This window comes from Cyrtonyx montezumae, unplaced genomic scaffold (assembly GCF_038088225.1).
Source record: "Cyrtonyx montezumae isolate F1298 unplaced genomic scaffold, pur_monq_1.0 scaffold_4, whole genome shotgun sequence".
Classification (NCBI taxonomy): domain Eukaryota; kingdom Metazoa; phylum Chordata; class Aves; order Galliformes; family Odontophoridae; genus Cyrtonyx; species Cyrtonyx montezumae.
Window position 1 is genome coordinate 29231555 of NW_027072045.1, and position 13651 is coordinate 29245205.

Genomic DNA, 13651 nt, shown 5'->3' on the forward strand with positions numbered 1-13651 from the left:
ATGATGTGACTATTTAGTTTACATGCCTTCCTTCTGTTATATATACGTTTCCAAAATCCAGATGTTAACATCTCTCCATTGATACTGCTTCCCACAATCTTTATTACCAAATTCACTGTGATTTTTTACCTCTGTGGACTTAAGTAACAGGAAATACATGATTGTATCCCATTGTGTTACTTTTTGTGGGATCCTCTGCATCACCCTGTGATTAAGAACTCAATCCAACTCTTACTGAAAAAAAGTTCAAAGACTGATATGGAAGCCATGAATTATCTATTATTGAAAAAGACTGTAATACAAGCATTTAAGAAACTAAATGACAAGCAATGTAATAACAACTTAAAGTTGGGAAATACTTCTCAGAGAGAACCAAAGGAAACAAGGTATTTTCTAAATGTTGTAATTTTTTTTTTTTAATTTTGCTAGAAAATCTCAGTTAAATTTTTAGATAAAAGAATATTTACTCATTTCACTTTACATTAGCTAATGCAGAATGTAGCAATTGAATGGAAAAGTATTTATTTTATGATGAGCCCAGGGGAGCTGGAAACATTAAAAAAAAACATCTGTTACTGCAAAAAAAACACCTCAATTTCTTAATTAACATAGTGTGGACAAAGCAAAATCCACTATCACAGACCACTTCACATATGATTTCCCCATAAGAAAGAATCAAGCAAAATCAAGTATAGGCCACAGAAATACTGTCATTAGTAGTTGCAATATTTTATTTCTGTGCCAAATGTCCCACACAGATTTTATAGACATTTACAAAGGAATATACATTCAAAAACTCCAGAATCATGGCATGAGCTCAAATAATCTTCTTTGAGAAGAAACAACTGCCCTCAAAGTTTTAGGTAACTGGTGGCAAAAAAATTATGATGTTGCAGTATATATAGCTCTAGATTTATGGCACAATTTACACGTCACCTTTGACAGAGAAAATAAAATTCAGACTGAAGTCAGAATTATCAGATTTTTGCTATACGTCCCTCTGCGATTTGCAGAGCACATTTATGATATTTTTATTACACAAAAAGGAAAGTTTTGTAAATGCACTGACTGACAAATTGATTGAAACTTGACTCTAGAGTACACACATTCTTAAAATTTTTGTACAAAAAGAAGAAATGTATTCTGTCTATGAATTTGTACTAATTATAATTAGGAAATTTCTTTTTGGATAGAAAAGGTGTCAATCAGTTGATAGCTCCACAAATATGTGTAAATTCTGGTTATCTGATCATATTCTGATACCATATAAATGTTTATTCTATATTTCCATTTATCTTGTATACTACGATGACTGGCTCTTCCAAACTGACTTACATAAAATATTTTTTTTTTTTGTAAATAATAAAATAAACATTGCTATAACTACTTGTAATACCACACGCATCTGCTTTCCACTTTTTTATTTTCAGTAAACTGTTGGACAGCCACTTAAAGTTGATAGAGTATAAACAAAAAAACCCAAACATTAAGTAGGGTACGATTTTGTATAAATAAAAATGAATTGCACTTCTGAAAGTGGACACATGAACACTGTACCCCTACCTTATAGTAAGCATTGTGATTTCAATTGATTTGGGTGAGGAAAAACAAAGCAGAAATAAAAGCCTTTCAGCACAGAAATGGTGCAATGTGATGGTATAATTATACTCTGAAATGTATAGAAAGTATAAAGCACATCTATGTTTACTCTGAAAAATAAGCAGGCAAAATTCTTGACAATGCATTCCTACTCCAAAATCTGTAGTCCTTGACATACCTGCTTTCTCTTTTTTCCGACTTGTATTCTATGGCTATCATTAAGAGCTTTAGTTTCGCAAACACCAGTCTGCAAGAAGACAAGAGGCCAAGAGTTAGATCTTTTTAACAAAAACCATTGGGTAAATAGACATAGCTAAGAAATTGCACTCACTCAGATGTTTACCCAGTCTTCAGTACCATGTATATAGGTCATACATAAAGATCTTTCTACTTGGAAAATAATAAATGCTTTTTCATAAAAACTATGAACTGACCACTTAAGAGCACATCTTATGCAGCAGTACTGCATTACTAAGTCTATTTGTAGTACAATAAGAAACATCATTATTCAAAACATAAAACTGCATTTGACTGAAGCAGTGCATGTCTTGACGAAATTTTTGAATTTTGATTAATATACATTTTGATTAATATATTAACAAAAATTAAACATTTTGATTAATATCAAACATTTACATATCAAACATTAACATTTTGATTAATATACTTTTTTTTTCAGTTAAAACAATAAAACAATTCAAGTACAGAATCAAGAACTTAACACTGACAGAGAGTCCGTGATGTCCTACTCTGCAATAGACTGAGGCTTAACTTGGCAACAGACTAGAAAGTGCTACTTCTTTGAATATGCCCACAAAATAAACTATCTGTTCTGGAGCTTAGAGAGTATGCAGTCTTGCCTAATCCTCGGTTATTTGACACAAAAATGAAGTCTATTTCTTCTGTGACTAGTGCTGCTATGAAAATAAACTACAAAAAGACCACATGGAAGTATAGTCCATACCTATAAACATGGCAACAATGTGTCACACAAATGCAGAGTTAATATCTCTATTATTTTACCTTTTAATCATATAGAACAGAAAAATATGACTACGCTAAACTATCCTATACTGTGGCTATGGTATGTATTGAAACAACCTTAAGCATACAAAGGTGTCTTTCATAGAAAAATGTAGGACAAATTTAGGTATTATCATTCTCAAACATTAAAGCTGTAGCATGGATTATACCATGGTTTCATATTAAGCTGTAGCATGGCTTATACCACAGTTTCATACTACATGCTTGATTGCAACCAGTGCTACAAAGCTCTGGATGCCACGCTGCTTATATGACTGGACTAAATCTGTTTCACTTAATGAATGGTTTTCTTGGAATGGGACATAAGCCAAGGCAGCAACACTGACAAACACTACACAAAGGATGGGATTCATTAGAAGAAACAATAGGACAGCTCTTACATGTAAATAATTTAAATGGATTGCTGATTAATTTGTTCAACATCGAAAACATTTATGGTTTCATTTACAATCATTTAACTCCAAATCTCAACAGAAAACCGTCACTGTAATGTTTGGAATACTTCCGTGCTGCAATTGCTTTGAAGTTTATTTTATTTGATTTCATCTGATGTAGCAACATTAGTATTGCAGCGAAGTGAGAAGGTTTCCTGCAGAAATCTTTGATTTCGCTTGAAAGAATCTAAATAATTATGCCTAATAATAATATGTATTTCTACTTACTCACAAACTGCAGGGAAAGACAAACCCACAAAGGCACTAGACAGATATTCTGTATACATTTCATTTGCAACTCCTTCCAGATAGTATTTCTGCCATGTATCCTCCTCAATCTAAAATAAAACAAAAACAAAACAAGCAAAAAAAAAAAATAGATGTAGAGATTTGACTTCAGTTAAAAATATGTTAAAAACTTCAGTTAAAATTATGACCAACTTTTTTATGTCAATATTACCGAGAGAAAGAAGATAGTCAATCAAACATCCCATGTAAAAATGGAACACTCAATTATTGGCAGGAAAATTTAGCATGACATGAAATAAGGCAGTGGAATGCTTGAGGAAAAACGTTTATCTTTTTTTTGTTTTTTAAAATTCTCTAGTGAAATGGTTGCATTATATTGTTACTCTGTCTAAGAATGATTCAATTGCTTTCACCTTGTTCAGAAATCGGTTAGCACAGGAAAAACATCATATAAATTCTGAAAATTTGTTTTCTGCATCTCTAGCAAAAAGGAAACTATGAGAAGTAGGTATATTGAAATGGTTTCAACAGTCATGAGTGTTTTAGAACAGTAACCGAAGATAAGCTTTACTGCTAAATTCAGAGATCTCATATTATGGAAGGAAAATGAGTCAGACAGGCCCAACACATTTGCTTATCAAAATTCAGATATAACTTTCATGAGAATTTGGTGTGGCATAATATCACTTGGTTTTTTTTTCAGTATTAAAAATATACTGCAACAGATGATTTTACATGACTTGTGTAGTATTTTATGTATGTTTGGTCCTACAGACACAGTTTAAATTTTGGATTCACCAGTCTTTTTCTCCTCCTAAGTCATTTAAAAAAAAATTACTCTTTTCCAGAGGAGTGTTTAAAATAAGAAGGATAGCAATTTTTTTAAGTGAGTGAAATATCAAACACAATAAATTTATTTCTTTTAAATATTTTCTCCTGATAATAGGTTGTCAGGTTAGAAGTTACTTCATTTCTTGAGAAATAAATAAACAACTGCAAGAACAAAATGCAATATAAAGAGGATTCAAATCACTTCCTCCCTGACATGTGTGCTGCAAATAATCAAGAGAAATTTCTTCCATATAAATTGTTTCACCATTCGGAGACCATGTGGGATGCTAAAAAGTATTGCATTGTTGTATTCTCCACCACACACAGAGAAGCCATATCACATTTTTTATAACTCATTTATTTATTTGAAACTTGCAAATGTTGCTGATCAGCAGCTCTTTATATACAGAAAACAGATAAAATGCAGATTGGGTAAAAAACAGAGTAATCATAGCAATATGTTTGTTAGTTATGCTCTATTTCATGGCTTTCTCTTACATTGACACCACCTGGGGTTGGAAAAAAATGTGCAAGGAGAAAAAAAGCATAAAGATAGCATAAAGAAAATAAGAGTAAGACTGTTTTCCACTCAGTTTCTCATTTCTTGTTTCTTCCCTAGCCTTCTTTTCTTTAAGCCACCTGTTTCAATTTGGAGGAAGAAGCTGCAGGTCAGAAATAACAGTTACAAGTTCATTCTCAGCCAAGAATCAAAGAAAGGACTTTAAAATAACAGAACTAATTTACAAAGCAATAATCAAGATTCACAGGTAATGGTTAGCATCACATTCACTTTCATGTAGTTGTTGGAATGTTGGCGATACTCTCTTTTAGGATACTGTGAAACAGTAACAAATTAATTTTAAGAATTACTGATATATAGGATGCTATATAATAATAATAATGAAGAAAATATGTTTCTATTTTATCTGTCTCTGACCGCTAGTCCTACATTTTGAGAGAGATAGAAAAAGAAGATATTTTTTACTTTGGTTCAGAATAAAACACAAAATCTTTGAATGAAAAAGTATGCTTTTTCAAAGTCTAAATTAACCAAACTCTAAATTTTCAGCCTTTAGCACATAAAATAATATGGGAGGACAATAAAAAGAAGTCAGGAACAAGTAAGTTTTAACAATGCCCATTTATTGGCATACAGCTTTTTTTTCACTAGGCAATACACATTTTTTTTTCCACCAAAGGCAATAAACAGTACTTATAGCTATTAATTTCACTTATCCTTTCAGACCAGTGAGAAAAAAATATTTTTTATTTAATCAAATACAGATCTCTACTGTTTCTTGTTAATATAGTTATTAAATATATCTGCTTTGGTCATTTGCAAGTCATGCTTGTATTCCCCATGTGCTTATAACTCAAATCTCTGGAATTTAGCAAATTGAATGTAATTTTCTTCACTCTATTCTTTTTATCAAAATGGCAGAAAAATATTTTGGTGGGATTTCAAAATTAAAGTTAGGATTTCAAAACTAAAGTTAAAATAATGATATGCTTTCCTCTATGTACATATAACACAGGGAATGTGTTATATGTACATAGAGGACCACCACCCACTAGACTCAGAATGTTTAAGGGTCTCCTGAAGCTTAATTTTATCATTCTCTTCTCCATAGCATCGCTTGTGGTATTTGTTTGTTTGTTTGTTTTTCCAGCTACATACATGAAAAGAAAGGGGAAATAAAAACTGATTATTCTCGACTGGTAGTTGAATTTAAACATTTCCCCATCTTTACCCCTAATGCGTTCAGTCCAAGCCAATTTCTTGTTAGAGTGCTTGGTTTTACCGTTATACTGTACCATCAGACATGGATATTAAAATCTGACAGATATTTTAAAGGCTAAAAGCAGTTCCTACTTTCTTAGCAAATATTTAGTCTTTTAAACTAATTTCCTTAAATATTGTGAATTATCAACTACCCCTTCATTCAATTCCACTGTCTCCCTAACTCAAAACTAACATCTGTTCTTCAGTAGTATAAAACTTCTACAATCTCAGCCAAATATTCCCACAGTTCTTTCTGTCTGCATGAACATTTTCCAAAATTGCTATGTAAAGACTATGTTTTATAGAATATCATATACACTAATTAAGAATGGTTTTAGTTTCAAATGAGAGATACACATGCTTTTTCATTGCTCATTCTAATGTAGAGTATTATAAGCAGGTCAAAGACAGTGTTCATGAATACTATGAGATATAATTCTTTAGATATCTTGGGTATCTCCTCTGAAACCTGGCTTATATAGGTTTAGATTCAAAAGTATAGAAGTTACAGTTTTTAAAAATAACTTTCAAATTTAGAAACCAGAGCAGTATATCTATCCAATCACAACGTAAAAGGCAGATTGATGTTGACCTCTTTGAACAGCTGACTAAAAAAAACACACTATGTGGTAGACTTCAGTCCAGGATGAATGAATTACTTTTTCCCAAAGGGCTGACATTATCACAGAACTGTAGGGGTTGGAAGGGACATCAAGAGGTCATCCAGTCCAACCCCCCTGCCAAAGCATGCTCCCTAGACCAGGTTGCACAGCTAGGTGTCCAGGCAGGTCTTAAACATATCCAGAGACTCCACAACCTCTCTGGGCAGCCTGTGCCACTGCTCCGTCACCCTCACTGTGAAGAAGTTCCTATACATATTTATGTGCAACTTCTGCTGCATCAGTTTGTGACCATTTCTCCTCGTCTTATCACCACACACTGCTATGAAGAGGCCAGCCTCGACCCTTTGCCTCCTTCTCCTTAGGTACTCATAGACATAGATCAGATCCTCTCCGAGTCTTCTTTTTTCAAGGCTGAGCAGACCCAGGTCACTCAGCCTTTCCTCATATGGGAGGTGTTCCACACCCTTTATTATCTTTGTAGCCCTTCATTGGACTCTTTTGAGAAGATTCCTGTCTTTTTGTACCAGGGAGCCCAGAACTGGACACAGTATTCCAGGGTGAGGCCTCACCAGAGCAGATTAGAGGGGGAGGATCACCTCCCTTGACCTGCTGGCCGTATTCTTTTTAATGAACCCCAGGATCCCATTGGCCTTCTTGGCCACCAGGGCACACAGCTGGCTCATGGCCAGCCTGTCATCCACCAGGACACAAAACTCCCACTCTGCAGAGCTCCTCTCCAGCAGTTCATCCCCTAACCTCCACCAGTGCATGCAGTTATTCCTACATAGGTGGAAGATTCTGCACCTGCTCTTGTTAAACCTAATCTGGTTCCTTTCTGCCCAACTCTCCAGCCTGTCCAGGCCTCACTGAATGGCAGCACAGCCTTCTGGCATGTCAGCCGTTCCTCCCAGCTTTTTATCATCAGCAAACTTGCTGAGGGTGGACTCTATTCCCTCATTAAGGTCACTGATGAAGACATTGAACAGGACTGGACCCAGCACCAACCCCTGAGGAACACTGCTAAGTACAGGCCTCCAACTGGACTCTGCATCACTGATCACAACGCTCTGAGCTCTGCCAGTCAGCCAGTTCTTAACCCACCTCACTGTTTGTAATTTGTAATCAGCACACAGTTTTCAACCACAGCAGTTTTTAATTGCTATATTAAATGATTAAAAAGATTCTATTCAGGCAGGTCTTTTAAAGTGTAAATATTTTTGAAAACAGGCTACATTAGTATTTGGCCTAAAGCCTGTAAAAGGAGTAGTTGGCAAAGGAAGAAAAATGTTAATTACCAAGTACTCTGTTTATTATGCAGTCCCCTGAGGAGCCTCACAATAAGTAGATAAGTTGCTCTTTTCTCCAACCTCTATCTTCAAGCTCACTTCCAGTAGAAGAAATTCACTGAGCAAACGCTAGTTGCATACTTCAGAACAGCCTATTGCTGCCTAGGTGGCCAAAAATTAAATAGAATGCCAGTTAACATATTCCATCAGTGCATGTGTGCACTTGACTGCTGTAAATATGTGCAGCTATATTATGTCCATCCCTCAGACTAGACTAGAAAGGAATGTAGTGGGAGAATTACACACGTGTATGGGTGTGAGTACAGTTGATAAAAGAACCCACAGAACATTCCTGCTCTCTAAACTGCTTAAAGGAAAACTGAAACTGCTCTAGATCATTTTTCAGATCTCAAATGATGCCTACTGTCTTACCAAGACTGCAAACACAGAACTCTTTCATTTTATGAACCTTGCATTACGACTCAAGCACCACATTCCAAATTTTAAAAATTTCTGCAGCAATAGTAACTCATGTTGCATTCCACAAATACATTACAGGGGTAAAATCTGACCACCTCTGTCTTTTATTCTATTTACTTACACTTCATTTCAGACACACATTTCATTCTAAACAATACAAAAATTGCACTATGGTAAACTATTTCAACATTTTTGTTGAAAATATACAGGTAATAAAGAGTCACGACTTCTTTTTTCATACAATGACAGTTCTTTCTGCTATGAAAAGAATACATTACTCAAATACAGTTTAAAGGTGCACAGTTCATTTGCATTTTTTCCCTCAACATGATTTGCTGCACAATCTTTCTTCCTTTAAGTGTTTACAGAATCTCTTTGTTAAGATTATATCACACATTCATTTTGAGCTGATCTTTTTATTCAGGTTGGTGACAAAAAAAAAAGATTCTGTGCAAGGTTACATCCTTAAAACCAAAAGGAAAATATTAGACAAACATACTATTTTGAGGGTTTTTTTAGTTTACTTTAGGTTTAATACTGGGCGGATGGTATACACAAATCATTTTGCTGTAAAGTAACATATAATGAGTTAAACATGTACAATGTCACCATCAATCATGTTCATTTGTGCTTGACTGCCCAAACACTTATGGCACATTAAATGACTTTCCAATCACATTATAAAGAAGGAGGAACAAACACAGTTCTTTCTTTTTTTCAAAGCTTTTTCTTTTTTTCATTTTTTTTTAATAGAGAAGTTTCAGTATATTTTCCTAACAATCTCCTAGCCTGTGTTACACTGAACTGTTTGCCCAAGAAATTTGTGAGGATCTGACAGTACTTAAATTCAGTGCTCCAAATACAAAGGAACAGAAGTCCTCCCAGGGAACGCACATCTTTATTTTCAAAGGAGCCCTATTTAATAATTCCAATCAGTGTAGCTGCTCTTCTACAATACAATCCTGATTCACAATCAACACTTAGTAATAGCTATCTCTTTCAAATAGTTCTGAGAGTGAGATAGCTTGCACAAAGAACATCCTTTCAGTTAAGTGAAGTAATTAACTTTCTGCTATCACCAACTGATTTGGACATACGCTCTCAGTTGTCCAACATTTATGCTCCTTTAGATACTAACAGTCAATTTTTTTTAGAAATGGTATACATTTTAGTTGCTTGGACAATTCATTCTTAGTTAAGTAGTAGACATATTTTTAACCCATACTAGAAATGTCTACCCAGGATTTTTTCTGTGTCATATAAAGCAACCTATTTAAAGTATATCTGTACCTTACACAAACTCCATATACTGATGGAAACAAGAGCACATCAGCAAAACTGATATTGATTTCTTCTTCTATATCAAACTTTTTGCTATTTTCCTATTTGTTCTACAGATATAGAAATATTCAGAATCAATAAAATGAAGAATAAGCCCACTTGAATCCCAATTGAGAGGATTAGGATGGTTTCAAGTCCTTTGAAAAGCTGAGCTTTCAGCTTCAAGCTGTTTACCAGTGAGATAGACCAATTTCTCAATATACTAAAATTATTAAAAAACTATCTTTTAAAATAATAATAGGTTGAAGATGGATAAAATACTGATATAAATGGTCAGAATGACAGAGATTCTCTGGAAAGATGTCACCTGTACATTTGTATATTTTAACTTGTTTAATTACTTTAAATACAAACACAGACGTGTTTGTTCCTTGGACAGGTCGAAAGTCAGACACTTTTAGAGAACATCTCTTTGTTTTCCTGCTGCATGTTTAATGCAAGTAATTTTAAGGTTGAAATTAAGACTGCAATTCTGAAGTTACATGTAAATTGGATTTCATGAGAAAATTAATCACTTCTGGTTCTGAAAGAAAGAAGATGAGCAGGAGTTTCTGCCCTACTGACATGAAGCAGAAGTTCACAGAAAACTACCTGAATAATTTGAATACATTAGTGCAACTGTTAAAAATTCTTAAGACCCTTGAGAGCGTTGCATCACCATATCAACTAAGAGGAAGGGAGACCAAAATGGCCTGTGAGAAAAAAGAATTTCACAAAAAGTAGAATTTTCTTCCAGGACATAATTAGAAAGGATTCATATCAAAGTGACCATATAAATTTTTGATAGTTCCTAAATGTGGCTTTACTGAAATAAAACAGCTTTTGTTACCTGAACATGAGTAGAGATGCAACAAACTTAACTACAGACATAAAAGCAAAGATACAGGATTTCTTTTTGTACAAAAAACGAGCTTTTTTTTTTCAACTATATTTAGTAGTCTGCAATATTTTTGACACATAGGAGCCTGTGGTCTCTGTTTTTAGGAAGGATTCCAAAGGATATCTTAATAAAAATTTCAGAATTATTGAGAAAATTCTCTGTGCCCTAAGTATGTGATTCTCTACTGGATCATTCCTGGCTCCTCACCTGATAATATTAGGCTTTGTGGGTTTTTTGGTTGCTTCTTTGTGTGTTTTTCATGGCATGGTTTCTTGTGGGGATCTTTTTTGCTAACTTACACAATAAACTTAAAGTGAACTATGCCCTACCTTGTAACTCCAGACTTGCCTGTCCTACTATGAACACTCAAGAGATAGGAAATTGTGCATCTCTGATGTTTGAAATCCAGTGTCCAAGACTGGGGAAGAAAGCATGAGGAAAGCAACACTGATGGCTGCAAACAGAGCCTTGGTCCAGTGAACTAGTATGACTGCTTCTGAAGTCTAGGAATAACAGGGTGAAAATTTTGCCGTTTGAGACTGAAAAGTGAATTGGCTGAGGAGAAGCAAATGCAAATGATGTTGAATGAATTTTAGGCTTCAGTTCTAACATACGTTTTTTATTTATTCTCACAGTCAGAGATTTACTAGCCACTTGATGTAAAAGACTAAAATGATCAGTCTTTTTTTAAGGACACATATACAAATCAGGACATACATAAATCATATCTCTGTTTTGGAAGCAGGGGCTTTCCTCACAGTTGTTTTACAACAACAAAAAAGACCAGAAATATCCTCCAAGAAATGGATGATGCTTTGAAAAATCTTAAACATCCAAACACTTGTCAAATAAAAATAAGAACATGACTTTGACAGAACCTGGATGATCCCCAATTTGTAGAAGAAATCATTTGTAGGTAAACTGTTTTAATTTTATTTGTCTGTCTTACAAAACTATTAATATGTTCCTATCCATTTTACATTTGAGCAATGTATACAAGACATTACCTTAATGAATGACCTCATGGAAAAGAGGTTGGCTAACATTGTTGAAAGGCCAGGTGCCAGGCAACTCTGAGCTATGAAACCCAGCTTGAGCTCAGCAAGACAGATTGCATCATCCCCTTCTTTCCAGTTCCAGCTTGGAATATTTAACAGATGAGCCTACAAAACAAACAAACAAACAAGTAAATATAAACCCCTAAGGTGAAGAAGAAATATTTATGCAAATAGAATACAGTATTGAAATAGACAGTAGTGAATGATTTTATTTGTTACTGGCTAGACATCTTCTGAGCAGGAAAATTAATTCCAAATATTTTAAGATTTAACTTGATATGAGAAAGTGTAACCAATCTTTTATGCATATATTTATTACAGAAGTAATTTCAGATTTCTCATGTCATATCCCATATATATACCTATGAAACTCTGTCAGGCCCATACTTATATCTGAGTGAGCCTTAACTTCCACCTTAGCATTGTTTATTTTCTATTTGTCAATTACAGGTCCACACTGCCATTTTAGAAATACAAAATCACAATAAATGGTCAATAAGACAATAATTCTATGTGTTTTTTGTAGCTATCCACTAAGAACTGACTTCACTTGACTTGCCTAGAAGCCACCAACTAATAGTGGGTAGCTTGAGTACAGGCATGCCCAATCTACAGCCCACAGGCCAAAAGGCATAGCTTTCACTGTGGCCCATCCCCTGCCTCACACCATCATGGTGGCAGTTCTATCCCAGGCATGCAAGCCTCATGCAGCATCAACCAAAAATCATTGTGCTGTTAACCCCATCTGGGCTGAAAATAGGTCACGGGGTGCAGTGCAAGTTAACTCAAGTTATGGCAAATAAGTTAACAGATTTTTATACAGCGGCTAAACACAGTCTTGTGAGCAGAGAAAAATGTGCAGCCACACTTTGTGTTTTGATATAGGTATTTGAGAATAGGTTTGAAGATTGCAAAAACAAAACCAAAAATATCTATTTCTTAATCTGTTTGTGACTCAATTTTCAGTTGACATAAATATATTACTTGCAAATTTTCAAACACGAAGTTGCAATAAAAAATGGGATCACATATCTTTATCAGAGTTTTATAAGCTCTCTCTTACATCATCCCATCACAGTCACACATTATTCGTGTCTTTGCTTTATGACAGAACATACATTTGTGACCAATTGTTGTGAAGGATGAAGTTCAGAAAGTAAAATTTCATCAGAAATCTCTGATGAACACCTTGCAAGCTCACTAAGAACTGCAGCCACTACCATCAAACCAGACTGTTGGATCAGTTTCACAAAAGCAAGATCACAGACCCCACTAGTTTTACATGTTTGTTGCTCTCTTTTTTTCTGTTTTAATTAAAAACCATTAAAAATTAAAATAAGTTTTGTTACATACATTAAACACATTATATATTTTGTGAGGGCTGCTCCGAAATTAATGCCTCCTGTTTTATTATGTTGGCCCACAATGTCAGAGAAGGATGTTGGTGGTATGGCAGTGGTGACTGAACCTTCCTGATAAAATCCTGTTATCTTTTCTTGCTGTGCAACAAATGGCAGCAGAGAGGCAGTCTGACATCTAAGTGCATACGAAGTAAAAGTGTATCACTGAATTCCTCCATGTAGACATTCATCAATGGTTACTGAACATTTCTAGAGACCAAAAAGTGGATGTGAGGCAGTGGGTAGTGCATTATGGGAGTGGTGATAGTGGGTCACTCCCACTAGTGAAGACTTTTCTGAGCACAGCATGCAGACTCTTGTTCATTGCTGATGAAAATGCGTAGCTAATGGTGGTGACTGTGTTGAAAAAGAGTGGCTTGAAGTTAAGAACTTGTTCTATTAAACAGTGTTATTGTGCTCTTTGTACTGTACTGATTGTAGTTTCCATGGAAATAAATAGGAAGCATTTATTTCAGAGAAGCTTTTGTAGTTGTTGCTCTAGACAATTCCTCTTGCAGCTCAGACAAGCCAAAAGGTTGGACACTCATGCTACAGTGAAATAAGCTTGGCAAAATTTATGGATGCTGAGTGGTTAAAAGCTCATCTGCAATCAATAGCAACTACAAACACTGAAGCTTTAAGA

The 13651-nt window shown here is 34.7% G+C and overlaps 1 protein-coding gene across 10 annotated transcripts in view; it reads right to left on the minus strand.

The window, feature by feature from the left end:
• Nucleotides 1-13651, minus strand: part of KCNMA1 (potassium calcium-activated channel subfamily M alpha 1) — a 422031-nt gene that overhangs the window by 104934 nt on the left and 303446 nt on the right. For all 10 annotated transcript variants that reach the window (XM_065746496.1, XM_065746495.1, XM_065746491.1 and 7 more), the window contains exons 14-16: nucleotides 11558-11713; nucleotides 3306-3415; nucleotides 1778-1846 (exon numbers count right to left, since the gene is read on the minus strand). In XM_065746496.1, coding sequence (XP_065602568.1) covers nucleotides 1778-1846; nucleotides 3306-3415; nucleotides 11558-11713 — 335 coding nt within the window. The remainder of the gene's footprint in view (nucleotides 1-1777; nucleotides 1847-3305; nucleotides 3416-11557; nucleotides 11714-13651) is intronic.